The following is a 27,780-nucleotide window of genomic DNA, read 5'->3' on the forward strand; positions in this document are numbered from 1 at the left end:
TAACCAGTGGAATGTCTTGCCTTTAGACGTTATGGTGCTTTATCACTAGAGGCTTTTAAGAAGAGACCGAGCAATCATTTGTCTAAAATGATATAGGGTTGGGATGGCGAACATATGGCACGCGTGCCACAGGTGGCATGCGGAGCCATTTGTCAGGGCACGCAAGGCGTTGCCCTGTCAGCTGGCACGCTGAGTTCAGCTTTTTTAAAGCCATTTTTTGCCATCCCCAGGCTCCAGAGGCTTTATAGGTCACTTCCGGGTTGCTCGTAGGGCCAATTTTAGCCCTCCGAAGCGTTCAGGGACCTTCAGGAGACTTCTCTGAAGGCTCCAGATGACAAAAAAAGATCCTACGAGCAAACCAGAAGTCAAACCGGTTTGCTCATAGGGCCTTTTTTTGGTCCTCCGGAGCCTTCAGGGAAGCCTCCTAAGGGCTCTAATTTGCTGGTTTCTCAAGCACCATCGGCAAAAGTCAGGTACTCCAAAGTGGATTATGAAGATGAGCCCTTTGAATGAAGGAGACAGGATACCTTTGATTGTGTGCTTAGGTGCATACTGTTGTATCATAAGTTCTCGTTCTGGATTTTATTCCTGCAGCTTTTCTGATTGAATTCATTTTAATTGAGGCAAAATGAGGAGCCTTATAATTATTTTTGACAAAAAGTCATTATTCTTGCAAATCCCACTGTCCTTTTGACCCCTGATTTTCATCCGTACAAGCAGAACTCCTTGTTCTCAAGTTGAATAGCTGAACCTTATGCCAGAAACTTGTAATGGGGTACATGATATCTAATTTATGATCATATTCACCTAGAAGCGATTTTTCTTCCTAATGGACAACCCAGAGTGCAAAGATTACAATTTTGACATAATTGGCTTCCTATTGCATCATGATGAGGCTCTGGGCTAATTAGAAGGATACCTTTTCCCATCTGTTCAGTAATTACTCACTTCCTTGCTGGTACAAAGGTGGAGAGCTGAACAGCGGGCACTTTGAGTGATGCAAATGCTTTCCTTGTGCAGTGACTGATCTGGTGCATTCTGCCTCTTTTAGACATGTTCTAATTAGTTTCTTTCTTTCTGGTTTCTTTTTTTCCCCTCTCTGCCCTACAGGTAGAAAATGTCAAGCTGCTAGATCGTTATACCAACAAGAAAGCAGCAAATGGGACACTGTATTTGACGGCTACTCATCTGATCTATGTAGATACCTCAACTGACATTCGAAAAGAGACATGGGTAAGGTTGGAATATGGCCATTTTCTAGATCCCTGAGAACCAAAGAGTTCTCAGGGACTCCTGAACACTAAGCTTGTTTCCACTTTTCTAGTACAGGCAGTCCTCGACTTACAGTTGGCCCCTTAGCAACAGTTAAATTGTTAAGTTACAAGAGGCCCTCCCGAAAAGGAGGAGTACAGGTAGTCCTCGACTTACAGCTGGCCCCTTAGCAACAGTTAAGTTGCTAAGTTACAAGAGGCCCTCCCGAAAAGGAAGAGTACAGGTAGTCCTCGACGTACAACAGTTCATTTAGTGGCAGTTCAAAGCTACAATGGCACTGAAAAAGTGACTTATGACCATTTTTAATATTTACGATTGCACTGCAGCATCCCCATGGTCACATGATCAAAATTCAGATTCTTGGCAACTGGTTCATATGACGGTTGCAGTGTCCCAGGGTCACGTGATCAGCTTTTGTGACCTCCTGACAAGCAAAATCAATGGGGAAGCCAGATTCACTTAACAACCATGTTACTAACTTAAAAAAATGGAATGATTCACTTAACAAATGTAGCAAAAAAGTCATAAAATAGAGCAAACCCATTTAAATGATTCATTTAGCAACATAAATTTTGGGCTTAATTGTGGTCGTAACTTATGTACTTATGTCTCAATTCTGAAGTTCTGACAGCTGTCTCCCCACCTGGCCCATATTTATGGTTGAGGCCATGTGATCATGATTTACAATGTTTTTGCTGAAAACTGATGTTTACTTCCGGTTTTTGCAAAAATACCCCATAGCAAACTGTTCTGACCCCCTCCTCCGTCCAGTAACGAATGCCGAGACAAGCTTAACTGGAATGTCACAGCACTTTATTAGCAAGAAACCAAAACCTCGGTGGCTGAAAGCCAAGCATAACAAACAGATAAGAACCTTGGCAGCAACTCAGACTTCTCCAGCGTTAGGAATGACGTTGACTCCTGCAAAAGGGGCGTGTGCACAAGCATTCCTTTTATAGTTTTTTTTTTACATGAGAATTTTGAAAAACAAACTTTACAAGTATTTACTTTCCTCCCCCCACCCCCCACCCTCCTCCCCCAACCCCCCCCCCCAATCTCCCCCTCCCCCAACTTCCCAGAACCAATACAGGGTATAAATCTTTAACAAAAACAATCTAAAATACACTTAGAAAAAAAAGATAGTTAAGAACATCTTTCAATTGAGCCTTAGCTCCTCCTTGCCAGACTTGCTCTAGACAATTTATATCATTTCTGGTCTCTAATCATAAGCTATCTGGAATTTCTTAGTCCCATATTTATTTTGAGTATAATCAATCCATCTTTTCCACTCCAGTTTATATCTCTCGTTTGAATGGTCCTTAAGATATGCAGATATTTTGGCCATCTTGGCTAGGTTTGTTACTTTTAATGTCCATTCTTGAATAGTAGGCAAATCTTCCTTCTTCCAGTATTGCGCCACCAACAGCCCTGCTGCAGTTATTAAATGCAAAATCAAGTTAGTCTCTATAACTGTACAATCAGCAATTATACCTAACAAAAATAACTGAGGGGTAAACTTTATCCTTTTTTAAAGAACATTTTGCATAATCCACCATATTTTTATCCAAAATGTTTTAACCTTTTTGCAAGTCCACCATATGTGAAAATATGTAGCATCCACACAATCACATCTCCAGCATTTAGGTTGTAAATTCGGATACATAGAAGCCAATTTTTTAGGGTCTAAATGCCATCTATAAAAGTTTTCTCTCAAGTTTTGGGCTTGTGTAAATTTTACATTTCTTACCCAGATCTTTTCCCATGTATCCAACATTCTTCAATATTTTGAGCCCACTTTATCATACAGTCTTTAACTAATTCTCTTTCTGAGTCCATTTCTATTAATACATTATATAATCTCTTTATATGCATTGGACTTTGATCTCTAATTTGTTTGAGTAAATTATCCTCGACTTGCATAAAGCCAATTTTTTTATCTTTTTTCCATCTAGCCTGTAACTGCCCGTACTGAAACTATGTTTGAATTACCTTTTCCTCTTTTAGTACATCCAAGGGTTTTAATTGTAGTACACCTCTTTCTAAGGTAAGAAGCTGTCTGTAAGTAGTTACATCCTGTTTTTGTGCTATATTCATATTTTCTATTACGTGTCTGGGAATTTCCCACATGGGTATCTTATCATTTAGTTTGTATTGATATTTTTTCCAGACCCGCAGTAGAGCATTCCTTAAAATATGACTTTTGAAATTCTTGTCCACCTTTTTGTTATATAGCATATAAGCATGCCAACCATATACCAAATCATGCCCTTCAATATTAAGTATTCTATCATCTGTTAAGTTAATCCAATCACTAATTACAGATAAAACTACTGCTTCATAATATAGTTTTAAATTGGGTAATTTCAAGCCTCCTCTCTCACGCACATCTTGCATTATTTTTAGTTTTACTCTCGGCTTTTTCCCTGCCGATACAAATTTATTAATACCCTTCTGCCATTCTAGCAAGCTCACATCTTTTTTGAGTATTGGTAGCATTTGAAAAAGAAATAAAAATTTAGGTAGAATGTTCATTTTCACTGCTGCTATTCTTCCCAGCAAAGATAGCTGTAGTTTCTCCCATTTTTTCATCTCTGTCTGTATACTATGCCATAGTGGTTTGTAATTATACTTGTATAACTTCCCATTTGAGGTTGAAATATAAACTCCTAAATATTTAACCTTTTTAACTATTTCACATCCTGTCATTCCTTCTAGTTCTTCCCTTTGTTCAGTGTTCATATTTGTAACTAGTATCTTTGTTTTCCCTGTTTATTTTAAATCCTGACACTTCACCATATTGATTAATCATATTCATTAAAACCTTGCTAGATTCATGTGGTTGGGTTAATGTTATAACCAAATCATCCGCAAATGTTTCTACTCGGTATTCTTGCTGCCTAATCTTGATTCCTTGTAAGTCCTCTGAACCCCGTATTTTATTCAACAATAGTTCCAAAGTTATGATAAACAATAATGGGGATAAGGGACAACCCTGCCTTGTACCTTTCTCAATTTTAAATGAATCTTTTAGACTTCCATTAACTATGATTTGAGCTGTTTGTTCCTGATATATTGTTTTGATTGATTGTAAAAAGTGCTCTCCTATTTGCATTTTCTGCAATATTTTAAGCAGGAATTGCCAATTCACTCAATCAAAGGCTTTCTCAGCATCTAAAAATATAAGCACAGCAGGGATTTGGTTGTTCTTTCCCAAGTATTCTAATGTATTGACAATTAGTCTTATATTACTTCTCATTTGTCTCCCATGAATAAAACCTGTTTGATCATTATGAATCAATTGCTGAATAACCAACATTAATCTATTCGCTAGTATTTTAGTAAAAATTTTATAATCTATATTGAGTAATGATATAGATCTATAATTTTTTGATTGAGTAACATCTTGATCTTCTTTAGGTATCAGGAATATGAAGGCTGTCTTCCAAGATGGGGGTACCTTCCCTTCCACTTGGATCTTATTAAATAATTCCTTAGGCGGTACTACCATTTCTAATTGTAAATTTTTGTAATAAGCCACCGTCAAACCATCTGTACCTGGTGCTTTCCCTGCCTTTAGCTGTTTAATTACCTGGAGAATTTCCCCCGAAGTTATTGGTTGATTCAGTCTTTCTCTCTGCTCGTCTTTAACTATGGGTATTTTTTCTTTGTCCAGGTATCTATCTATATCTAAGCCTTGAATTTTATCATTCATGTACAGTCCTATAAAGAATTCACGAAAGACCCTTTGAATCTCATCCTGGTGGTGCACTTCCTTCCCTTTATAATGTAATTTCGATATATTGCGAGATTTCTGTTTTTTCCTAATCAAATATGCTAACCATCTACCAGATTTATTTGCATTACAGAAGGTGTTGTGTTTTGCATATAGCAAATTGGTAGCCACCTGGTCTGACATCAGCATATTAAATTGCTCTCTTAATAAGGTAATTGCTTCTTTAATCTTTTTGTCTCCTGGTTTTAAGATTAACTCCTGCTCTTTCTTCCTAATTTCATCTTCAAGTTCAATTCTCTTTTCCCCCTGTTTGCATGTGAAGTAACCATCTTCTGCTACCAAATGTGATGTTCCCGTGGGTCGCCCATGAGGCCAATGTTGAGAAAAGACAGGAGACGAACTTTCTCGAGATGGAGCGACCCAGATTGGGGTCTGGTAGCCCCTTTTATTGAGACAGGACAAAGGCAGGAGGAGCAATAGCATGTGATAAAAAACAGCCTGTAAAAGTACAATTTCTAATCTACTGCTCAGGAAAATTCTCTATATATATGGTCAAATCCTGGACGTCATTGGTAGGGCACATCTCAGGATGTTATGTTATGCATTATCAGGATGTTATGGTGTTCTCGGAGCCAGTTGTCTCCTGTGTGATTCAGCGTGACCCTGCAGGCCCTAGTGTGACCTAGGCCATGGAGGACACACGCCTACACAAGGAACTATATTACAACATTTGCATCTATGTAATCTATTTAAATTTATCAAAACCCCTCTCATATATGCTTTACTTGCATCTCATACCATTTCCATAGATGTACCTTTATTCATGTTAAAAACAAAGTATTCTCTTAACAATTTTTTACATTCATTAATATTTTTCTCATATCTAAATATATTTTCATTCAGTTTCCAAATCCTTCTTGCTTTGCATCCCAACTCCCAACTCCATCCAAACCGGGTTATGATCTGATAAGGCTCTGGAACATTTCTTCTTCTTCTTTACCCTAGAAAGCAAATCATTGGTTGTTAGTATAAAGTCAATCCTAGAAAAGGATTGGTGTCTATCAGAAAAAAAAGTGAAGTTGTATTCTTCTGCATTCCTTTCTCGCCAGATATCTCTCAATTCAAAATCATCTATCATGTCGAAAAAGGACAGGAAGTTTTGCTTGCATTTGGGTATTTTGCCGGAAAGCCTTCTTATCTTTCTTGGTATCCATAACGCCATTCCAGTCACCCAATAATATGCAGGATCTATAGTCCCAATGTACTAACTTAGCATGAAGCATTTTATAAAATTTGCCTTGTTGTTGATTGGGAGCATTTTTTTATTATTTATTTTATTTTTATTTATTTATTTATTTATTGGTATTTATAGGCCACCCTTTTCCCTGAGGGGACTCAGGGCGGCTTACATAAAATAAGGAAGGGAGGGTACAGACAATAGACACAAACAATACATAGAAGTAAAATAGTAAGCAACATTCATTCATCATTCGGGTGGGGACAAATTAGCTTTATCCCCAGGCCTGACGGGCTAGCCAGGTCTTAAGGGCTGTGCGGAAGGTCTGGACGGGGGTGAAGGTACGAATCTCCACGGGGAGATCGTTCCAAAGGGTCGGAGCTACTACTGAAAAGGCTCTCCTCCGTGTAGTTGCCAGTCGGCACTGACTGGCAGATGGAACTCGGAGGAGGCCTAATCTATGTGATCTAATTGGTCGCAGGGAGGTAATTGGCAGGAGGCGGTCTCTCAAGTACGCAGATCCACTACCATGGAGGGCTTTATGAGTGACAAGTAGCACCTTGAAGCGCACCTGGAGATCAACAGGTAGCCAGCGCAGCTCGCGGAGGATAGGTGTTATGTGGGCGAACCGAGGTGCACCCACAATCACTCGCGCGGCCGCATTCTGGACTAGCTGAAGTCGCCGGATGCTCTTCAAGGGCAGCCCCATGTAGAGCACATTGCAGTATTCCCTATTGGGCATATATTCCCAATAGCAGTATCCTTTTCCCTTCTAATACCAGATCTATTGCAATATATCTTCCTTGGGAGTCTGCTTCAATTAATTCAGCTTTCATATCCTTTCTTAAGTAGATAACTATACCATTTCTTTTCTCTGTAGCGGAAGCTATAAAGTGTTGTCCAAGTCTTGTATTAATCAAGTATTTTTGATCAGTTGATCTAATATGTGTCTCTTGCAAGCAAATTATGTCATTCTTGAATTGTTTAAGATAGTGGTTTATTTTCTTCCTTTTCTGTGGGGAATTTAAACCATTAATGTTCCAAGTTAGGAACTTAGTTGTCATCTTTAGTTCCCTGAAGCTTTTTAAGAGCCATCTGAACATCCTGAAATTTAATCTTCGGCCTGGCTCCTCCCACTGCTTCTAGGCTAAGACCTGTAGCTTCTTGAACAGTGGCATGTGTTTGTTGTGATTGTTGCTTTTTTAATTCTGGTTCCATTCGCCTGGTAATCAAACGGATTTGTCTTTGTCCCTTGGCTTCTTGTACCTCTGAGAGAGGAAGTTGATCCAACCTTGTTGATACTTGAGTGATTTGCTGTCTATCCTGTCCTTCTTGTTCTCTTTCTCTGGGTCCAGGAAGGGGGGGGATGTCCGGCCTTCAATATGTTATTGTAAAAATCTCGGGCCTTCTATACTGAATTAAGACGGTATCTTTGCCCTTGATAGGTGAGTGCAAGTCCAGCTAGTGCTTCCCATCTAAACTGTAACTGATGATTTTTAAGCTCTTCAACTAAAAAAGCAGAATCTTTTCTTGATCTCAACATTTTAGGTGGTATCCCCTTCAAAACAGTCACCTCCTGACCCCCAATTTGAAGCTTAGTTTTGTAAGACTCTTCCAGTATCATATTCCTCATGTCTCTAGTAGCGAAGTACACCACAATGTCTCTTGGTAGTTGCTTTTGTCTTGCAAGCCGGGAGTTGACACGATAAGCCTTTTCAATTTGCCATACATAATTACCTCCTGGCCTTCCCATCAATTGATCAAAGGCTTCTGAGATAATATTATTAGATAATAATTAATTAGCCTAGAATCATGGATCCCGTTCCGGGATGCATGCGACTCTACAGCGAAGGGATTGGCGATGCCGTACCGACGCTAAAGACTTAAGTCAAGTAAGTCAATTAGATAATAAATCACTTCCTGATCTTTAAATATTCTGAGCTCCGTAAAAATGCCATCAAAGCTCGACCCCTCCAACAAAGCTTTTCGGCGCCATTTTGTGTGTCTTTCAGCAAGTAATTGTCAGAAGGAATTCTTTAAAAATGAAGCTAAAGATTTATACATACAATTAGGAGTTCACGAGTATTAGTTCCGCTCGTCTTGGAGTCAGCAATAAATCACTCTTTGTGCTAAGGGTGAGCAAAGGCCTTCGTTCTGCAGAAAAAGGCAGAAGAAATTTTTGACGTGGAGGTACTATGCTACCGGGTGCCCCCCCCTCCTGTCCCAGACAGATTTATAGTCAGGGAGGATTAGTTGGAGCGCTGCCCAAACATAGTTTACTCGCCTTCTCCTTCTAAGCCCGAAGAAGAGGTAATCAAACTGCTAAACAGTTTGATGGATGCTGTTTAGACAGTTTAACGCAGCCAAGATTCCGGAGCTGTTAAAAACAACAAGCCCCCACAGGCCCCCGCCCAACCGGAAGTCAAGCATTCCTTTTATAGTCTTGAGAGGAGCCTAATTACCACCAGCTGAGTGCAATTACCTCCTGTAAGTGTGCAACAGTTCCTTATACCTATTAGCTCTCCGGTGCCGGGCATCCAGGAACAACTCCCTTGGCTCCTCCCCACTGCTGACGTCCGGATCACACTCCCTTGTCTTCTCCCCACTGGTCCAAGGCTCAGGCGCCTCCTGGTGGCCAACCAACCTCTCTGCGCCCTGCTCGGAGTCAGAATCCTGTCCAGGGTCCTCCACATCCTCCAAAGCTGACTCATAGGGCCCCTCGCTGTCGGAGTCTGGTGGCAGCTCCAACGGCTCCTGCTGGGCGACAACAGCAAACAACGGGTTCACTTTGCAATCATGGTGTTTGCTGTATAGCTGTGATACTTGCTTAGTAACCACTGGCAAAAAGGTTGTAAAATCAGGTCTGGTTATGTGATGACCAGCTTTATGATTACCACAACATACGGCCATAATTGGGCACATTTCGTTACAGTTGTAAGTCAAGAACTACCTGTAATGGGCTTAATCTAAGCAAATTGGTTATCTCTAACTGGCAGTCTTGTATATGCTGAAGATTGCAAATCTCAGCATTAACCAAGTTAAAGAGGCTGTGTTTGGTCTGTGGCTCTTAAGCAACATTTGAACATGGGATCCTTGATGGATCAGACTACCAAGTTAGTCAACAGACCATTAAGACCCGAAATTTATACTGTGTTTCCCCGAAAATAAGACAGGGACTTATTTTCTTTTGACTCCCAAAATAAGCGCTTGGCCTTATTTTTGAGGAGGTCTTATTATTTTTGAAGTGCAGGAGGCAGAGAGTGTGGTCACCTCATGGCTGCTACTGTGTTGCAATATTTTCAGGGGAGGGCTTATTTTCAGGGAAACAGGGTAGCTTACTTTTCAGCACATTGTGTTTGGAAATATATATTAAATATATAAAATATTTCTTTTATCTAATTGTTGTCTTAGTGGCTTCTTCCTGCTCCTCGGGGTCAGTCCTACAGTTATATTGTTGGTTTGAGCTCTGAGCTGGGCTATTTGGTTGCAAACATTTCATCCCCATTTGAGGAGACATTTTCAGTGTGCTTTGGATTGTGCTTGTCTCGGGGAGCATTGGCCTTTAAATACCTTCTCTGCAAAGGTCTCCCAGGGATGAGGGGCGTTGAGTGTTGGATAACTGAAGTTGGTTGAAATGTCTTTGAATATTAATAGATCAGCTTGGTAGTTATGTTGTTGGCTGAATCTCTAGGGTGTGTTAAATTTTTCAGCTTTCAATTTCCAAACATTAGGGGTGTTCAAAAGTTGTAACATGCCTTGGGGATTGTAAATATATTTTGATTACTTTAATATAATTTAGATGTGCAACATAAATATCACAACTTTTTAACATTTTGTTTGTTTGTTAGCCACAAGCAGACCAATTCCAACTACCCTTGAATTCTGTTGACCCTGAACTAATTCCAAGCAGGTGCTGACCATTCCTTGAGAGTTTTGCTGTACAGAGGCATGAGTAGCAATAAATCAGTTTAATTAGACTTTCACAGGTGGGCCTGACCTTCCTCCCCTGATCATGAGAGTGCAAACAGAGCCCTGGCTGTTTATTGTGTATAGTGCACATGGAAAAAAAAAAAAACAGACGGAGTTTTGATTGTCACCCTGAGAGTCACCATCTTGCCTTTTGTGATCATAGTTTGCAAGCTCTCCTGTTCCTATTGGTCAACTGAGCTCAGAGCCTAAAGGTTGACTAATGAGTTTAATGCACTGCCAAAGTAGCCTTGACAAGCTGGCCTAAAGATGTGATAGGCACAGAGGTCATTGTTCAATCTTCATTTTCATCCCTGCATGAACCCTGCTGTGCTGAGGTCATTTAGTGAAAAGGAAAATATAAAAGCAGCCAAAACAAGGTCTCTTCCCTACCACCTGAACAGTATCTGAACCTTCCTCTTAACTCGGCTGGCCACAGGTTTCTCCATTCTTAGCCTCTTACCTCCCAGAAAATCATCTTCTCTAAAATGCCCACAAGGGTAAAGCATGCATGAGCCTCATTCAACACATTGATTGCGTCCCTCTTTAAAAACTGAGCCATTTTAACATACAGTGCAGAGTCTGTGGGAAACGGCAACTTTGGCAGTGAGAAGTCACCTAGGAGAAGTCAAATTGGCAGCCACTTTCATGCCCACTTGCCATTCCCCATCAGATTCATCGTTTCAGAGTCCCAAAATACAAGCTAGGGCTGCCTTTTCAATGTTCAGTCCCTGCAAGCCATTTTTTTCACAGATGGATATGGGTACAGGCACTCCTCAACACACAACCATTCTTTTATTGACTATTCAAAGTTACGATGGCAGTGAAAGAAATGACTTTTGACCGTTTTTCCACAGTTATGACCATTGCAGCATCCCCATGGACACGTGATCAAAATTCAGATACTTGGCTCATATTTTTGACGGTTGGAGTGTTCCAGGATCCTGTGATCCTCTTTTGCAACCTAAAAAGCAAAGGCGATGGGGGAGACAGATTCATTGAACAAACGTGTTATTACCCTAACAACTGCAGTGGTTACCACTTAACTGTGGTAAACAAGAATGTAAAAGGGGACAAAATTCACAGAATGCCCACCTTGCATAGCAACAGAAATTTGGGGCTCAATTGTGATCATAAGTAGAGGACCACCTGTACTGATTTTTGATATTTTAGCCACAGGAAGGTTCATAGTTGACCCACACACAGGTATTACCATTGTTCACTTTTCTTCTTCAGGTTCTCCACCACCACATAGCTACTGTGGAGAAACTACCACTGAATGCGTCTGGCTGCCAGCTGCAAATTCGTTGCAAGAATTTCCGCGTAGCTTGCTTTCTGATGGTGCAAGAACGAGATTGCCATGAAGTCTATACCTCTTTGCTGAAGCTCTCACAACCAGGTGCGTGTAGTACACACACTGTTTGCTTCCCTTCCCAGGGCTGCTGGGGATAGCAGCCTGTTCTCCCTGACTTTTAAGTGCCTCTTTCCCTGGGAAGGAAAGCTTTTTCCAGGCCCTGCTGAAAGAGGAGTAGTTCAGTTGCTTTGGGGTTTTGTCCCAAAGATGTTAGCAGGATTCAAGCATTCTTTGTGTTGGTTGCTGGGACATTGAACTGCTAAGGACTAGGCACAAGAGTACACGGAAGAGAAAAAGGCCTCTTTTATTAATATTTTATTTTATTATTAAAAGTTATGGTTCAGCCTTCCATCCTTCTGAGGTGGGTAAAATGAGGACCCGGATTGTTGTTGGGGGCAATATGCTGACTCTGTAAACCGCTTAGAGAGGGCTGAAAGCCCTATGAAGCGGTATATAAGTCTAATTGCTATTGCTATTGCTATTAAGGTGTTGGCCTAGAAACCAGAAGAGTGTGAGTTCCAGTCCAGTCTTAGGCACAAAAGCCGGTTCAGTGATTTTTAGACCAATCACCAGGAGACGTTGAGTTCGAGTCCCACCATAGATAGAAAAGCCAACTGGGTGACCTTGGACCAGTCACTCTGTCTCTCAGCCCCACCCATCTCATAGGGTGGTTGTTGTGGGGAAAACAAGCAGAGGAAAGAGTATTAGATGTGTTTGCTGCCGTTAATTAATTATAAAGTAATAAAGATGAGATAAAAATATAATAAATAAATATCACGATGAGAAGCTGTGCAGGAAGTCTTCAATAAGATGCTACTTCTCTGCACCTGGGATAAAAGATCGGCATTGGGCATGGGTAGAGAGTTTATAATCTGCAAAGTGAGCCAAGTTATTTCAGCCTCAATGGCTGTTCCATGGGTTGGATTTAATGCTGTCATAATCTTTTCCATGAATAACAGTCCAGTCAATGTTGGGTTTAAGCTGCCCATTAGATTTTAAATCAAGTGTTATAGTTGCTCTCTGGCGTCTTGCTTATGTGCCCTGAGAACCATCTCTGCCCATCCTTGGAGGTTCCCATATAGCAGAGGTGTCAAACTCATGTTGACATAATAGCGTCATGTAATGTAACGGGACTTTTTTCCCCTTCACTAAACCAGACGTGGGTGTGGCCAGTGTGTAATGCATCTGGCCCGTGGGCCAGGAGTTTGACAGCTCTGCTATATAGTATTTTAATTCCTTGAAAACTGCATTTCCAAAACTCTTAACGCTGCTCAATGGGAGAAAAAGGAAGCCCATTGATTCAAGAAAGAAAACCAATAAATCATGCTCTTGATAATGCTCTTCATTTTGTGTCACTGTCCCCTGTGACTAAAAATGTTCCCTGTGGCCCTTAGCTACCAAAAGCTGCCCCTCTATACCTCATGCATGCTATTTGGGGAGAAGAGATCACAAACTTCTTGCCTGTCTTAGCAAAGTGTAATGTTTTCTTTTGTCTAGCTTGCCTTCCCTCAGTGCTCTTCTGATTCAGCTTCTCCAAAAAAACTCCACTGTATATTTCCCACATTATTTGCTAGCAGTTGATTGACAGCTGAGGATTACCTGCTGGGTTCATGGTCCCCTTCATCCACTTCTTTCTCCCTTAAGAACTTGCTGCTGGGAGAATTGGCAAGGATGAATTATTGATTGCAGTTTTCAGAAGGGACCAGAGAACTGGCCCATCAGAATCCCAAACCCATCATAATGTTTTATTGCAATCCCAGAAGCTATAAAGCTTTGTGTGCTTGTGTCTTGTTCAGTTTTCCAGTCTATCAACCCAAAAAGTTCTTTTTTTAAGTATCTGTTCAGAAAAGATTGAAAGAGTGTCTCAAAGTCCAATCTAATTGCAATGTAGGTTGTATTAACAGAGGGAGAGAATCAAGATCTGCATCCAGTCTTGGTCACCATGTTATAGAAAAAATCTAGAGACTCTGGAAAGAGTGCAGAAAAGAGCAACAAAGATGATTAGGGGCTGGAGTCTCAAACTAATGAAAAACAGTTGCAGGAATTGGATATGTTTAGTTTAGTGAAATGAAGGACTGAGGTGACAGGACAGCAGTTGAGGAGCTGCCATAAAGAAAAGGGGGTCAGCCAATTTTCCAAAGCACCAGGAGGCAACATAAGAAACTAATCAAAGAATAAGTAATAGAGTAATCAAAGTAACCCAGAAGTAAGGAGATACTAGAACGGCTTGCCTTCAGAAATTTTGGGTGCTCCACCATTGGAAGATTTTAAGAAGAGACTGGACAGCCACCTGCCTGGAATGGGCAGGGGTTGGACTAGAAGACCTTCAAGGTCCCTTCCATCTCTGTTATTCTGTTAGTGGTAAGCAACCCTATCTTCAAATAACTAAGCATACTGGTAGAAATTTTTATTGAAAAAAAAAACTAAGAACAAAATGGCTGCTTGTAGTCATATTTGCAATAGCTGAAAGGATTCTAGGGGCTTAGTAACTTCTAGGTTTATTTTTAAATCTGCAGTAAATGTAAGATGCAAATCCAATGAAGTGGAATAGAAATTAAAAGAACTTATTTGTAATATCATTGTATGCAGGGGCAATTGTTAAGATTTGATCACAAGTGCCCAAATGATTGATTTTTGCCTTTGAAAATTGCTTTTGCACTTTAGTGAAACCTGAAGAACTTTACGCCTTCTCTTACAACCCCAAAACGCCTGAAGGCAGTCGAGAAACAGGCTGGAAGTCAATAGACGTCAAAGCAGATTACCTGCGGATGGGCATTGACAACAGCTCTTGGGAAATTAGCAATGTCAACAAGGATTACGAGGTGAGCTTGCATCTGTTTTGGGTTTGCTATCTAGGCCAGGAGATTCTACAGGTAGTCCTTGATTTAAGGACCACAGTTGAGAACAGAACTTCTGTTGCTAAGAAATGCAATCATTAAGTGAACCACAGCCAATTTTACAATTTTTTTACAGTGAATTGTGCTGTCGTTAAATGTCCATCTGCCTTTCCCCCTTGACTTTTTTTGTCAGAAGCCCACTGGGAAAGTTGCAAATGGCATTCAGGTGACCCTGGGATGCTTCAACCGTTCCGGTTGCCAAGCACACAAATTGCCATCAAGGGACTGTGGGGACGCTACGATGGCTGTAAGTGCAATGGTATTGAGACACTTTTTCAACACCTTTGTAACTCTGAATGGTTGTTAAACAAATAGTCATAAGTCAAGGACTATCTATAATGCACCTCTGCTAAAACTGTGAATCTGTAAGAAATGGTTTTGTAAGACCATCAATAAATAACCATCTGTTTCTTCATCCTAGGTTTGCAGCACCTATTCTTGGGAACTAGTCCTGCCTAAAGTGGCTACTAAAGCAATGATCTTGGGAAGTGCGAAGTTTCGAAGCCGAGGTCGGATACCTGTGCTTTCCTACTTCTACAAAGAGAATAACGTTAGTCATGCTGTGTTTTGTTTTCTGTGGGTTGCTCATTTTTTCCCAGCTTACAACCAGTGAAAGTCACATTGTTTAACAGGACAGGACAAGATAATTTTTATTGTCACTTTTTCTGTGAACACACTGGCACACATTAAAAAATGAAATTCTGAGGCCTGCTCTCAAAAGTATACATGTATACACACACATATTACACCCATACAAATACAATACATGCACATCAGGGGTGGGTTCCTGCCAGTTCCAACCTCTTCTATAGAAGAGGTTCCACAAATCTACAGTGCTGTTTAGAACTGATTCCAGCTCCCTTCCCCTGCCCATCTGCACATATCAAGATGAAGAGCGAGAATTCTGGGAGTTGAAGTCCACAAGTCTTAAAGCTGTCAAGTTTGAACACCCCTGGGATTTTTTGTCTAAAGGGTTAGGGGTGCAAGGGTCTTGTAACTTGACAGCTTTAAGACTTGCACACTTCAATGCCAGAGTTCTTGAGCAAACATGACTGGACGAGGAATTCTGGGAGTTGAAGAACACCCCTGGGTTTTTTTTCTAAGGGTTAGGGATGCAAGGGTCTTGTAACTTCACCACATTTTACAAGTTGCCCACACCCACCCAGTCACATGGCTGGCAAGTCACTCTCACCCGGTGACATGGTTGGCAAGTCACTCCCACAAAGCAGGCCACACCTACAGAAGAGGTTCTAAAAAATTTTGAAACCCACCACTGATGCACATACATATACAAATGCTGTATACACACACACATACACATGTACATATTAATCACAGACCATTTAGAATACATAGCAGAAAAAGAGTCTTGGGAGTTAACAAGGTTGATATTGTATGGTATTAATGTATTACAGAATCTAGTTGTTCTGCTTCCAATTCCAGGTCCTGGATAGAAGGAAGTCAACTTCCAATGATCTTTTCTGCACAGCCTTCCTGTCCCAAACAGTAATATCTCCAAACCACATGCAACACAATACCAGAGGATGCTTTCAATCATCCCTCTATAGAAAGTGGTACCTTTTGAAAACTGTACTAAAAGTTCATCTTTCCGCCCTCACCTTTACAGTCTTAGAAACTAGGGAGGGTCCCTTCTGAATCATTTATCATGCCCACAATCCTTCTGCGAGCCAAGCTGCCACTTATGTGACTGTTGCCTAGTCTGCAGCTCTTCTTCCTATCTCACAGGACCATTCTGACATGTCATTAAGGGGTAGAGATAATTATGGCTTTGAACAGTCTCCTAGATAGAAATGATCGGGGTTGGTGGTGAGTTGGAGCTAATATCAGAAGGATCGCTTTTACACAGTTCTTGCTAGCAGGAATGCTTCTCTTTGTAGGGGAAGGGTTGTATTTTTATAATAAAATTTTAATATGTCTTTAAATGACAACATTTTGCAATATTTGAGGAATTTTTCCCCAGATATGACTTTACTGAAGTTTTGTGGGTGGTTATTGTGCCTAATGGTTGCATACTACCCATTTTTGCAATTTTGTGGAGACTGAAAATAAAATTTTAAAAAAGTCTTAAAGAGGAAATTGATATCAAAATTGGGAAGGAAGGTTGGAAACAAAATAAACTGAATTGGTGCAATATCTGTTATGCAATGACAACAGATGAATTGAATTGAAATGAAAATCACAGGAAAGTGACTGCAAAATTATTACTTGTCGTATCTAATAGATCTCTGCCCTGTATTGCTATGGCTTTGAGTTAGAAGAGATGCTTGAAATGTCCAGGAGTTTAAATGCAGTGTCTATGACTCAGATCCAGTTTCTTGTAGTGGTAAAAGCATTAGGCTAGTAACGGGAGGCCATAAGTTTTAGTTCTGCCTTAGGCACAAAGCCATTTTCTGTGGCCACCTCAGCTTTTTGTCAGCTCCCTGCTGTTTAATCTGGAGACCATTGCGGTTGTTTTAGGGGATTTCCGGCTTCCCTTTCCACGTCTGCTTGTGCCTTCTCTGTTATGGTCCTCAGGACCCCCCCCCCCCCCAAGACAGCAAGGATTTCGGCGGTTCTTCAGACCATCCAGAGAACACATTGTGCTGCTGGCTCCACTGGCCACACCTCCTCCTGTAGACTGCAGGGGACTATTCCGTGCAATTGCAGGAGTCAGAAACTGATTCAAACATACACCCCACACACAGGGGGGAGGGGGGCTCATTGAAGCAGCTGTATCACTTTCTCCATTATAAAAGCAGCTGCTCAAGGTAAAACAGACAGGTTCCAAAGTGTCAGCCTCTATCAGCCTCTATCTTGCATGCTTGCTATCAGCTGCCATAGTAAAGGGGAGGGTCGAGGCTCATGGTATTTGGGAGGGGAAACGTGCTGGTGGTGATATCTCGAAGAAGGGAGTTTTGTTCTCACCATCTTCTGTGCATGCTGATGGCTCGCCTTTGGGTTTGGTCAAAGCTAACTGTCTCTGCATACCAACTGAATGAGGCCATCTGAAAATGTGGTCCACATGACACCCTTGGGGGTTGGAGATTGGACATTGGGTCAGGGTAACTGGGGGGAGGGATATGGGTAAATGTTTGATATGTACAAGTTCACGCTTTTTTCCTTCAGATCTTGCTTCACTTTCACTGTTTTTGTGTCCATAAAAGTACCATTTCTCTAATTAAATGGAGTTGGGAGTTTTCTTTCTTGAATACTGAATGAGGCAAGCCTAAGGTGACCAGATTTTCAGATTGGTAAAGGGGGACACCTTTGACTGGGGGCGGGGGGAGGGGGCTTGATTAAAAATTTTATACGGAGCAACAAAAATTTTCATACAACGCAAAAATAGTATTGTAAATTTTTTTTAATTTCAACATAACTACAATTTACAAATATAAATTGTAACTGTTGCCAAACATCAAAATTTTGATCGCGTGACCATGAAGATGCTGCAACGGTCGCTAAGTGTGAAAATGGTTGCTAAGTGTGAAAAACAGTAATCAGTCACTTGTTTCCGAAGAGAAGGTGTGGGAGGAATAACCATGGGTATTAACCAAGCCTTCTTGCCTATTGGAGACTGAGGTAATCTTTTGAAGCCACACCTACGGCTCTCCTCTGACTTCCCCAGATTAACCCCAGTCTTCGGCCTGAAAGGAGTGTTACTCTGACTCTCCCTTCTCTTCGAAAACATAGAAGTTTTTTTCTTTTCAGCAAAGCTTTTCAACAACAAGGATTACATTTAGAAATCATCGGCTTGTCTCACCACTCTTCTGCTGTGCTCCGTGCCGCTGAATCAAGCTCCGGCTTGCCAGCGCGTGCGCAAGCGCCCCCTGCGACCGGCCAGTCGCGTTAAAGGGGTAGAAGCCCCGAAAACCTCAGGGGTGAGAGAAGCGACCGCGCGGCATCCGGAAGAGCCCAGGAGGATCAGCGAGGACTGGAACCCATCGAAGATCGTTGCGGCGTTCCCCAGTGGCAAGAGGAGCCCCGGACGGCGACGGCGGCCGCCATCTTGAACCATTGTCATTTTAGGAGCACGTGGGTGAGCGCGTGATCAGCGTTCCCTTACGGACGCCAAAAGCGCTCACAAGGCACCAGGAAGCCGAAACAGGCTTCCTTTAGGCTCTACCCCGCCGGTGATCCGGGGGGTATTCCAGGGCTGTGCCTGCCGGCAGCTGAGGCCACAATCCAGAGGCAGAAGAGTAGGGAAGCGGATCCAAGCTCCAGAGGACCAAATCCGCCCCTACAGCCGGCTGCAGAAGGGGGAAGTTGGTGAGCACCGTAACTGTAAGTAATGGCAGAGGCGACCAGGAGTTGGGAGGCCAGGTCCAGAGCCCCAGGAGGCGCGGACCCGGACGAGGGGACCTTTAGGGGCCTTTCCCCAGTACCAAGGGGGAGATCCCCGGTGAGGAGGGAAAAGGCCAGGACCCCCAAGCAGGCAGCCCCCAGGAAGGAGGCCAGGACGACCAGGGCCTCGGCCAGGGAATTCAGGGCGACCATCAGCCCTTCCCCCTCCAGATCTCGTTCTCCCCGCAGGCCTCCAGGCCTGGTTGAGGCCCGGGCAGCTTCTCCAGCCTCACCCAGGGGCTCCCATAGAGGGCACAGCTCCCTATCGCCCCCTCTTTCGCCTGCTTCCCCAGCAGATTCGAGAGCGGACCCTTTTGGGCGCAGAACCACCAGCCCAACCAGGCCTCGTTTGGCTCCCCTATCCCCTGATCCCAGGGAATATTCCCAGCCTCCAGAGCTTCAGCCTGCCCTGCCTGACCTCACCAACAGCTTCCAGGACATGTTAGCTAGAGCTCTGGCCCAGGTAATGGCCTCAAAGCTCCAGGAGCAGGGCCCCACAGGAGTCTGCCAGGGGCCAGCAAGATCGGCCCAGCACTTCAGCAGCCAGGGAGGCCAGGTCTCCCTCCCCTTCCACGGCTAGCGAGGCGTCCGACCTAGAAGAGGGTGAATTGAAGGATGTGGGGTTCTCGGAGGATGAAGATTCCCAGGTAGAGGATGATTCCACTGTAGCGGGTCTCTTTCCCCTGTCCTTATTCAGTTCCTTGCTGCGCAAGGCATCTGCCACAGCAGATCTGGATCCCCCTCCGGATCCTAAGCCTGTAGCTGAGTCTTCTGGTAAGGGTAAGAGTAAAAAGAAAAAGGGGCCCTTCCATAGGCCACCTGTGGCTAAGGAGGAGATTCCCACGCCAGAGATGTTCATGGAGGTGCTCAAATCACAGTGGGTAAAGCCAGGGTCCTTTCCCACCCCAGGGGGAAATGAGAGAAAATTTTACAATCTTAATCAGACCTTTGCCCAAGCGCTCCAGGTACCTGAAGTGGACAATCCGGTGGCCACCCTGGCATCAGCTCCAACGGTCGTCGCAGGAGACACTGCCAACTGCCTCAAGCCGGAGGACAAGAAGGCAGACATAGTCCTGTGCAAGACGTTCCAGGCTATCACCTGGGCCATCAGGACGGCCGCCTCCGACTCTTTCTTTAACAGGTCCACGGTCCTGTGGTTGGAGCAGCTGAGGGACAGGACTCCGGCCTCAGAGGTTCGCCTGCTTCAGGACATATCCAAGATGCTGGCGGCAATGCAGTTCTCAGCGGATGCCACTCTGGATGCGGTAAAGTATGCCTCGCGAGCTATGTCTTCCTCAGTTGCTTCTAGGCGCCTGCTCTGGTTACGCCATTGGCAGGCGGAATCCCGGATGAAGTGGCACCTAACAGGGGCAGAATACACCGGGGAGAAGCTATTTGGAACGGCGCTGGACCCTATCCTCGTGGAGGATAAGAACAAGCGGAAGGTTCTCCCAACAACACCAAAGGATCGGACTTCCGCCACGCGCCATACCCCAGGAGGACCCCATACAGACCACCCGACGGGGACAATCAGAACCAGAGGTACCAAAACCCCAGGTTCCACAGACAGGGAGATAGACAATTTCACAGAGACAGATTCAGGGGCCAACAGCAGGGCAAACGGCCCTTTCAAGGAGGAGGCGGTCGCCCCTTCCGCAGGTTTAAGTGATCCAACCCCGGATCACCCCATCGGCGGTCGCCTCTCCCTGTTCGCGGATGCCTGGGATCGTATCACCTCGGATGAGTGGGTACTCCAGACTGTAAGGCTCGGGCTGCACCTGGAGTTCCGCTCTCTCCCCCCCAGTAGGTTCCGCACTTTCACCTCCTCCACAGACCCGACCAAACGGGCTCTTAAGGCTAAGGCCATCAAGCACCTTCTAGACATCAGGGCCATTGAAAGAGTCCCAGAGGGGGAGAAGGGCTCCAGGTTTTACTCGAACCTCTTCTTAGTTCCCAAGAATTCAGGGTGTTGGAGAGCCATCCTGGACCTTAAGCTACTCAATTCCAGGGTGGTATACCGCAAATTTAAGAGGGCCTCCCTAAAATCCATTTTGGAGGGCATCCGGCTGGGCTATTTCCTAGCCTCTATCGATCTCACAGAGGCATACCTTCACATCAGGATCACCCCGGGACACCGTAAATTCCTGAGGTTCTCCCATGAGGGGAACCACTTCCAATACAGAGCCCTGCCCTTTGGGCTGGCCTCAGCCCCCAGAACATTCACCAAGGTCCTGGCAGCGGCTGCAGGGCACCTGCGCTCCCTCCCAGTCCGTTTGTTCTGTTATTTAGACGACATTCTCATCTTAGCCAGGTCGCCAGACTCGGCTGAACGAAACTTAGGTACCACCATCAACACCCTTAGGTCCCTGGGTTTCTCCATCAACCTGGAGAAGAGCCACCTAATTCCCTCCACCAGGCTCCTCCACCTAGGGTCTATCATCGATTCAGTGGCTGGGGAGGTCTTTCTGTCCCAGGATCGCAATGACAGCATCGTTAAGATGATCCATGAGGTTCGCAAGTCACGCTCTGTCCCTGTAGTTCTTCTTTCCAGGCTCCTGGGAAAGTTCATCTCATGCATAGGGATCATGCCGTGGGCTCGACTGCATGCCAGGGAGCTCCAGTGGTTCCTACTGCCTCACCAGAGAGCCGGGACGAGCGGCGCCACCTTCAGGATCCGAGTGTCACCCCAGGTGCTGCTATCCTTTCGCTGGTGGCTGTCTCCAGACTTGAACAGAGGATGCCTCTTCTGAGAACCGGCAAGGAAGACTCTCACCACCGACGCAAGTCTCTTCGGCTGGGGGGCCCACCTGGAGAACCAGATCGCCCAGGGCCGGTGGACTCCAACAGATCTAAGAAACAACATCAACTGGTTGGAGCTCAGAGCCATCCATCTGGCTCTCCGCCACTTCAAGGACAGGGTGACCAGACATCACATCCTAGTCCTGACAGACAACGTAGCGGCCAAGGCCCACATGAACAGACAGGGCGGCACCCACTCCAGGGCTCTTCGCGACGAGGCGCTGTGACTAGGGAACTGAGCAGAGAGGCACCTGCTGTCCATCAGAGCGGAACACATCTCTGGAACAGAGAACCATCAGGCAGACTGGCTCAGCAGGGAGACGGTCGACAACGGGGAGTGGCAACTCCATCCCTCAATCTTCCGTCAGATCTGTGAGAGGTTCAGACATCCGACGGTGGACCTATTCGTGACCCCGCAGAACGCCCAGCTGCCAGAGTTCGTAATTGTAATTGTAATTGTAATTGATTTTATTTGTAGGCCGCCCTTTTCCCTGAGGGGACTCAGGGCGGCTCACAGCAAACCAGGGAAGGGGGAATACAAGACTAAGACGACAACACATAATAAAATAGCAAACAACATGCATACAACATTCGGGCGGGGTAATTGTCCTTATCCCCAGGCCTGACGGGCGAGCCAGTTCTTCAAGGCTGTGCGGAAGGCCTGGACGGTGGAGAGGGTACGAATCTCTACGGGGAGCTCGTTCCAAAGGGTCGGGGCCGCTGCTGAGAAGGCCCTCCTCCTTGTAGTTGCCAGCCGACACTGGCTGGCCGATGGAATACGGAGGAGGCCTAACCTATGAGATCTTATAGGTCGTAGGGAGGTAATTGGCAGAAGGCGGTCTCTCAAGTATCCAGATCCACTGCCATGTAGGGCTTTATGGGTGATCAGTAGCACCTTGAAACGCATCCGGAGATCGACAGGTAGCCAGCGCAGCTCGCGGAGGATAGGTGTAATGCGGGTGAATCGGGGTGCACCCGCGATCACTCGCGCGGCTGCGTTCTGTACTAGCTGAAGTCGCCGGATGCACCTCAAGGGCAGCCCCATGTAGAGCACGTTGCAGTATTCCAGCCTAGAAATCACGAGGGCCCGAGTGACTGTTGTGAGGGCCTCCCGGTTCAGGTAGGGACGCAACTGGCGCACCAGGCGTACCTGGGCGAATGCCCCCCTGGTCACAGCCGCTATATGATGGTCGAATGACAGCTGTGGATCCAGGAGGACTCCCAAGTTGCGAACCCTCTCTGAGGGGTGTAAAATTTGACCCCCCAGCCTGAGTGTTGGATTAGTAGCCAAATTTTTGGGAGGGAAACACAACAGCCACTCGGTCTTTTCTGGGTTGAGCACAAGCTTGTTAATCCTCATCCAGTCCATGACGGCTTCAAGCCCCCGGTCCATTACGTCAACCGCTTCATTGATTTGGCACGGGGCGGACAGATACAATTGAGTATCGTCCGCGTATTGATGGTATCTAATCCCGTGCCTACGGATGATCTCTCCCAGCGGTTTCATGTAAATGTTAAATAGTAGGGGGGATAAGACCGAACCCTGCGGCACCCCATATTTCAGGGGCCTTGGGGACGATCTCTGCCCTCCCACTAACACCGACTGCGACCTGTCCGAGAGGTAGGAGGAGAACCACCGTAACACGGTGCCTCCCACTCCCACCTCCCGCAGTCTTCGCAGAAGGATACCATGGTCGATGGTATCGAAAGCCGCTGAGAGGTCAAGGAGGACCAGGATGGAGGGATGTCCTTCATCTCTGGCTCTCCAAAGATCATCCATCAATGCGACCAAGGCGGTTTCAGTGCTGTAACCGGGTCTGAAGCCTGACTGGAAGGGGTCTAGGTAGTCTGCTTCCTCCAAGGACCGTTGGAGCTGGAAGGCCACCACCTTCTCAACAACCTTCCCCAGAAAGGGGAGGTTGGAGACCGGGCGGTAGTTGTTAAGGACAGCTGGATCTAGGGATGGCTTCTTCAGAAGGGGTCTCACCACCGCCGCTTTTAGTGCGGCGGGGAAGTTCCCCTCCCGAAGAGAGGCGGTTACAACCGCCTGGATCCAGCCTCGTGTCACCTCACTGCAGTTAGAAACCAGCCATGAGGGACACGGATCCAGAGCACAGGTGGAGGAACTCACAGCTCTCATGGCCTTGTCCACATCCCCGGGGGTAACCTCCTGAAACTCAACCCAGAGCTGTTGAACTTGATCCCCCTGAGTCTCGGCTGGAACTGCGGGTGTGGAGTCCAAGTCCGTCCGAAACCGAGCAATTTTGTCCGCTAAGAATTGGGCATATTCTTCAGCTCTGCCCTGCAAGGGTTCCCCCGCCTCCCTTTTGTTCAATAGGGAGCGGGTTATCCTAAACAGGGCGGCTGGGCGGGACTCAGCGGATGCGACCAGGGAGGCTATATGTGATCTTTTGGCTGCCCTAAGTGCCCTAGTATATTCCCTGGTGCAGGTGGTTACCATTGCTCGGTTCGCTGCGGACTTATCGGACCTCCAGCGGTGCTCTAGGCATCTCCTCCGGCGCTTCATCTCCCGGAGCTCCTCGGTGAACCAAGGAGGTCTCCGGGATCCGCCGCCTCGGAGGGGCCGCAGTGGCGCAATCCGGTCGAGGGCCTCTGACGCTGCCGAATGCCACGCAGCAGCCAGAGTCTCTACCGGACTGTGGGCGAAAGTATCAGGAATAACCCCAAGCTCTGTCTGGAACCTTACTGGCTCCATAAGACGCCTGGGGCGGAACCACCTGGTCGGTTCCTCCTCCCTACAGTGGGGGTTTGGCCTCCGGAAGTCGAGCCTCAGTAGGCAATGGTCTGACCACGACAGGGGTATGATGTCACTCCCCCTCAGACCAAGATCACACATCCACTGCTCCGAGAGAAATACGAGGTCAAGCATGTGTCCCGCTGAATGGGTTGGGCCTCGGATTACTTGAGTCAAGCCCATGGCTGTCATGGAAGCCATGAACTCCTGCGCCCCATCAGAGTTTTCACCGAGCGACGGCAAATTAAAGTCCCCCAGGACCATCAACCTAGGGAACTCAATCGCCAGCTCGGCTACTGACTCGAGGAGCGAGGGGAGGGCTGCTGCAACGCTGTTGGGAGGCAGGTACGTTAGCAGCAAACCCACTTGACCCTTGAGGTCCAACTTTACCAGCAAAGACTCACACCCGACAATCTCCGGAGCAGGGACCCTACGAGGAACTAACGACTCCCGGATAACAACGGCCACACCTCCACCCCTTCCCTGGGCTCTCGGCTGATGCAGCACCTGAAATCCTTCTGGGCACAGTTCTACAAGGGGGACTCCTCCCTCTGGGCCCAGCCAGGTTTCAGTAATACATGCCAGGTCTGCCCTCTCGTCTAAAATTAAGTCCCGGACGAGAGGTGCTTTATGTACAACAGACCTGGCATTTAGCGACAACAGCCTGAGACCAGGGTCCTGATTACTTGCGCCATCTGGTCTTGGAGTGGGGCTCCTAGGGCCGGAAGGAGGGATCTCTGTGATGTAGCGAACCCTCCTTCCCCGGTAATGGCCTGCCCTAAAGTCCCCGCCGTATCTGCCCCTCCCTGTTACGACCGCAATACCCCGACCCTCTCCCGTGTCTCTGGTCCCCTCAGCCACCCCCATGGCCCCCGCAACTCCCGGCAGGTCCTCCGAATCATACATACTCAAACACTCCCCCAAACAGTCCCCACGTAAAAGTTAAAAAACACAAAATTTACAACAATATAATCATAAAAAGTGGGACAGGTTTCGAGGTTTCCGACCATGGGAGCCATGGACACGGACGCACTTCGATGCAGATGGCCACCAGGTCTTCTCTACGCCTTTCCCCCCCTTCCCCTTATCCCCGGGGTTCTGAGGAGGGTGGTAGCGGAGGAAGCAGAGATGATAATGGTGGCTCCCTTCTGGCCTCACCGCCCTTGGCTGGCAGACCTCGTGGATCTGTCCACAGCGCCCCACTGAAGGATCCCAGCGGGGGAAGTGGTTCTGCACCAGGGGTCCCTGGAGCATCTGGACCCGGAGTGGCTTCATCTAACCGTCTGGCGATTGAGCGGGAACAATTAAGGGAGGCCCAATTTTCCGAGAGTGTCATCAGGACAGTAGAGGCATCCAGGAGGCAGTCTACCACACGCATCTACAACGCTTCCTGGGTGGCCTTTGCAAACTGGTGCCGAGTTAAAGGCCTCTGCCCAGCTGCATCTTCGGTCCCACAGGTCCTGGACTTCCTCCAAGAGGGCCATGAGAAGGGCCTGGCCATCAGTACCCTTAGGCGTCAGGTCTCCGCCCTCTCTACGGTTCTGGGGGGGGGGTGAACGCTCCTCCATTGTCCCAACATCCGGTGGTAAAACGGTTCCTCAAAGGGGCAGCGAATCTGAAACCCTCAGTGGTCCATCGATTCCCCCCCCTGGGACCTGCCCACGGTCCTCCAGGCCTTGACGGAAGCATCATTTGAACCCTTGAGGGAGGTTTCCCTTCAGCTACTGACCCTTAAGGTCGTCTTCCTGGTCGCCATCACTTCGGCAAGAAGAGTCTCGGAGATCAATGCTCTCTCCAGCAGAGCGGATCTTTGCACCTTCCTAGATAACAGGGTCATCCTCAAACTTGACCCTTCTTTCATGCCCAAGGTCAACTCCCCTTTCCACAGGGCTCTAGAGATCATTCTACCGGATTTCTGTCCCCATCCCTCTGGGGAGAGGGAGAAATCCTGGCACAAACTGGACGTCAGAAGAGCCTTGCGCATATACCTGAAGCGCACAGCCTCCTTTAGGCGTTCAGAGGCCCTCTTCGTGTCCTACCAACCATCCTCCCGGGGAGACAATCACCATCAGCAGATGGATTAGAGCAGCCATTTCACAGGCATACGAGGCACGTGGACTCCATGTTCCAGAGGGCATCACAGCACACTCCACTAGAAGTGCGGCCACCTCAGCCGCCTGGTCCACCCAGGCACCCATAGAGGAGATCTGCCGAGCGGCTGCTTGGGCCTCTCCCTCTCCATTAAGCATTACAAGCTAGACGCCTACACCTCTGCGGAGGCTGCCTTTGGCAGGAGGGTTCTGCAGGGAGTCCTGGACTCTCAAAGGGGCTCAGGCCCGTCTATTCCCTCTCAGGACATCTAGCTTTGTTATGTCCCATGGTTACTCCTCCCACACCTTCTCTTTGGAAACTGGCAGTTGGACTTACCTGAACTGCATGTTTCGAGGAAAGGTGTGGGAGGAGTCACTTCACCCCAATTCAGGGCGCCCTGCGCCCAGGGGGCCTGAGCGAGTCCAGGTTCAGCTATAACGGTGAAGAAGGATATGTGTTGGCTGTTCTTGTTTGTCCTTCCTTTCAGATGCTGCTACGATCCATCGGTTAATCTGGGGAAGTCAGAGGAGAGCCGTAGGTGTGGCTTCAAAAGATTACCTCAGTCTCGACTTCCTGGGAGGGGCTTACTGGTGGGGGCAGCAAAAAATCAGCTGCCTCCGAATTCCTGGCTACGTACCTGTTTAGAGGATCTTCCATCTGACGTCTTATCAGGTTTTCTTATCCTTCAGGCAAGAGGGAAAGAAGAAACTGTTTTGCTGGCAAATGCTCTTCGATTTTTGCAGCTTTTGTGCTTGCAAGGAAAGGGGGGCTAGCCCAAGGCAGAACGGCTGTCCGTGCTGGGAACTTCAAACTGCCTTGTGCAGGACAAAGTAGGTCTCTCCCACTCTGCTCTAAGTTTTGTTTGATTTAATCTTATCACGAGCTGAATCCGTTTACTGCGAGGACAATAATTGCTTATCAACATTTTAGCTTCTTCTCTTTTTCTCCTCCGAAAAATTATTTACTCAGAGGCTTTTAAAATGGCGCCGAGCAGGCTGGTTTCTCCGGTAATAACGAACACTTTTTGCTAATTCTCACAAGACTTCAAAAGAATTCAAAACAAAAGAGATAGCTTATCAAATGTTTTGGTTCCACAATAGAAGAATTTTACTCCTTCATTAACTTTGCTTATTTGGAAGTTAAATGGTGATGAATCTGTTGAACGGTCTTGTTACAATGTTTACTCACTGAAAGTTTTGCCAAGCCTTAAACTTCAAAATAAAAGCCTCTTTACTTAAAGCTGCATATTTAGGCGATAGAGTTTTATTAACTGCAGGCAGACAAATTTTGAAATGGCCTCAAAACCAAATATTAACTTGAAGTCGTCACCCTCTA

At 46.1% G+C, this 27,780-nt stretch overlaps 2 protein-coding genes across 3 annotated transcripts in view; both read left to right on the forward strand.

Annotated features, from left to right (window-relative positions):
- MTMR8 (myotubularin related protein 8) overlaps positions 1-27,780 on the forward strand; it is a 73,196-nt gene that overhangs the window by 10,726 nt on the left and 34,690 nt on the right. For both annotated transcript variants that reach the window (XM_087727765.1, XM_087727766.1), the window contains exons 2-5: positions 1,111-1,233; positions 11,445-11,607; positions 14,227-14,384; positions 14,881-15,009. In XM_087727765.1, coding sequence (XP_087583891.1) covers positions 1,111-1,233; positions 11,445-11,607; positions 14,227-14,384; positions 14,881-15,009 — 573 coding nt within the window. The remainder of the gene's footprint in view (positions 1-1,110; positions 1,234-11,444; positions 11,608-14,226; positions 14,385-14,880; positions 15,010-27,780) is intronic.
- LOC148043129 (uncharacterized) lies at positions 19,434-26,622 on the forward strand. The gene is made up of 3 exons (XM_087727922.1): positions 19,434-19,447; positions 19,498-22,039; positions 25,345-26,622. The coding sequence occupies exons 1-2, from the start codon at positions 19,434-19,436 to the stop codon at positions 21,548-21,550; spliced, it is 2,067 nt and encodes a 688-aa protein (XP_087584048.1). The 3' UTR covers positions 21,551-22,039; positions 25,345-26,622.

The sequence above is a fragment of the Thamnophis sirtalis genome, unplaced genomic scaffold (genome assembly GCF_051295495.1).
Source record: "Thamnophis sirtalis isolate CommonGarterSnake01/CBP01778 unplaced genomic scaffold, rThaSir2_p1.2 scaffold_13, whole genome shotgun sequence".
NCBI classification, from domain to species: domain Eukaryota; kingdom Metazoa; phylum Chordata; class Lepidosauria; order Squamata; family Natricidae; genus Thamnophis; species Thamnophis sirtalis.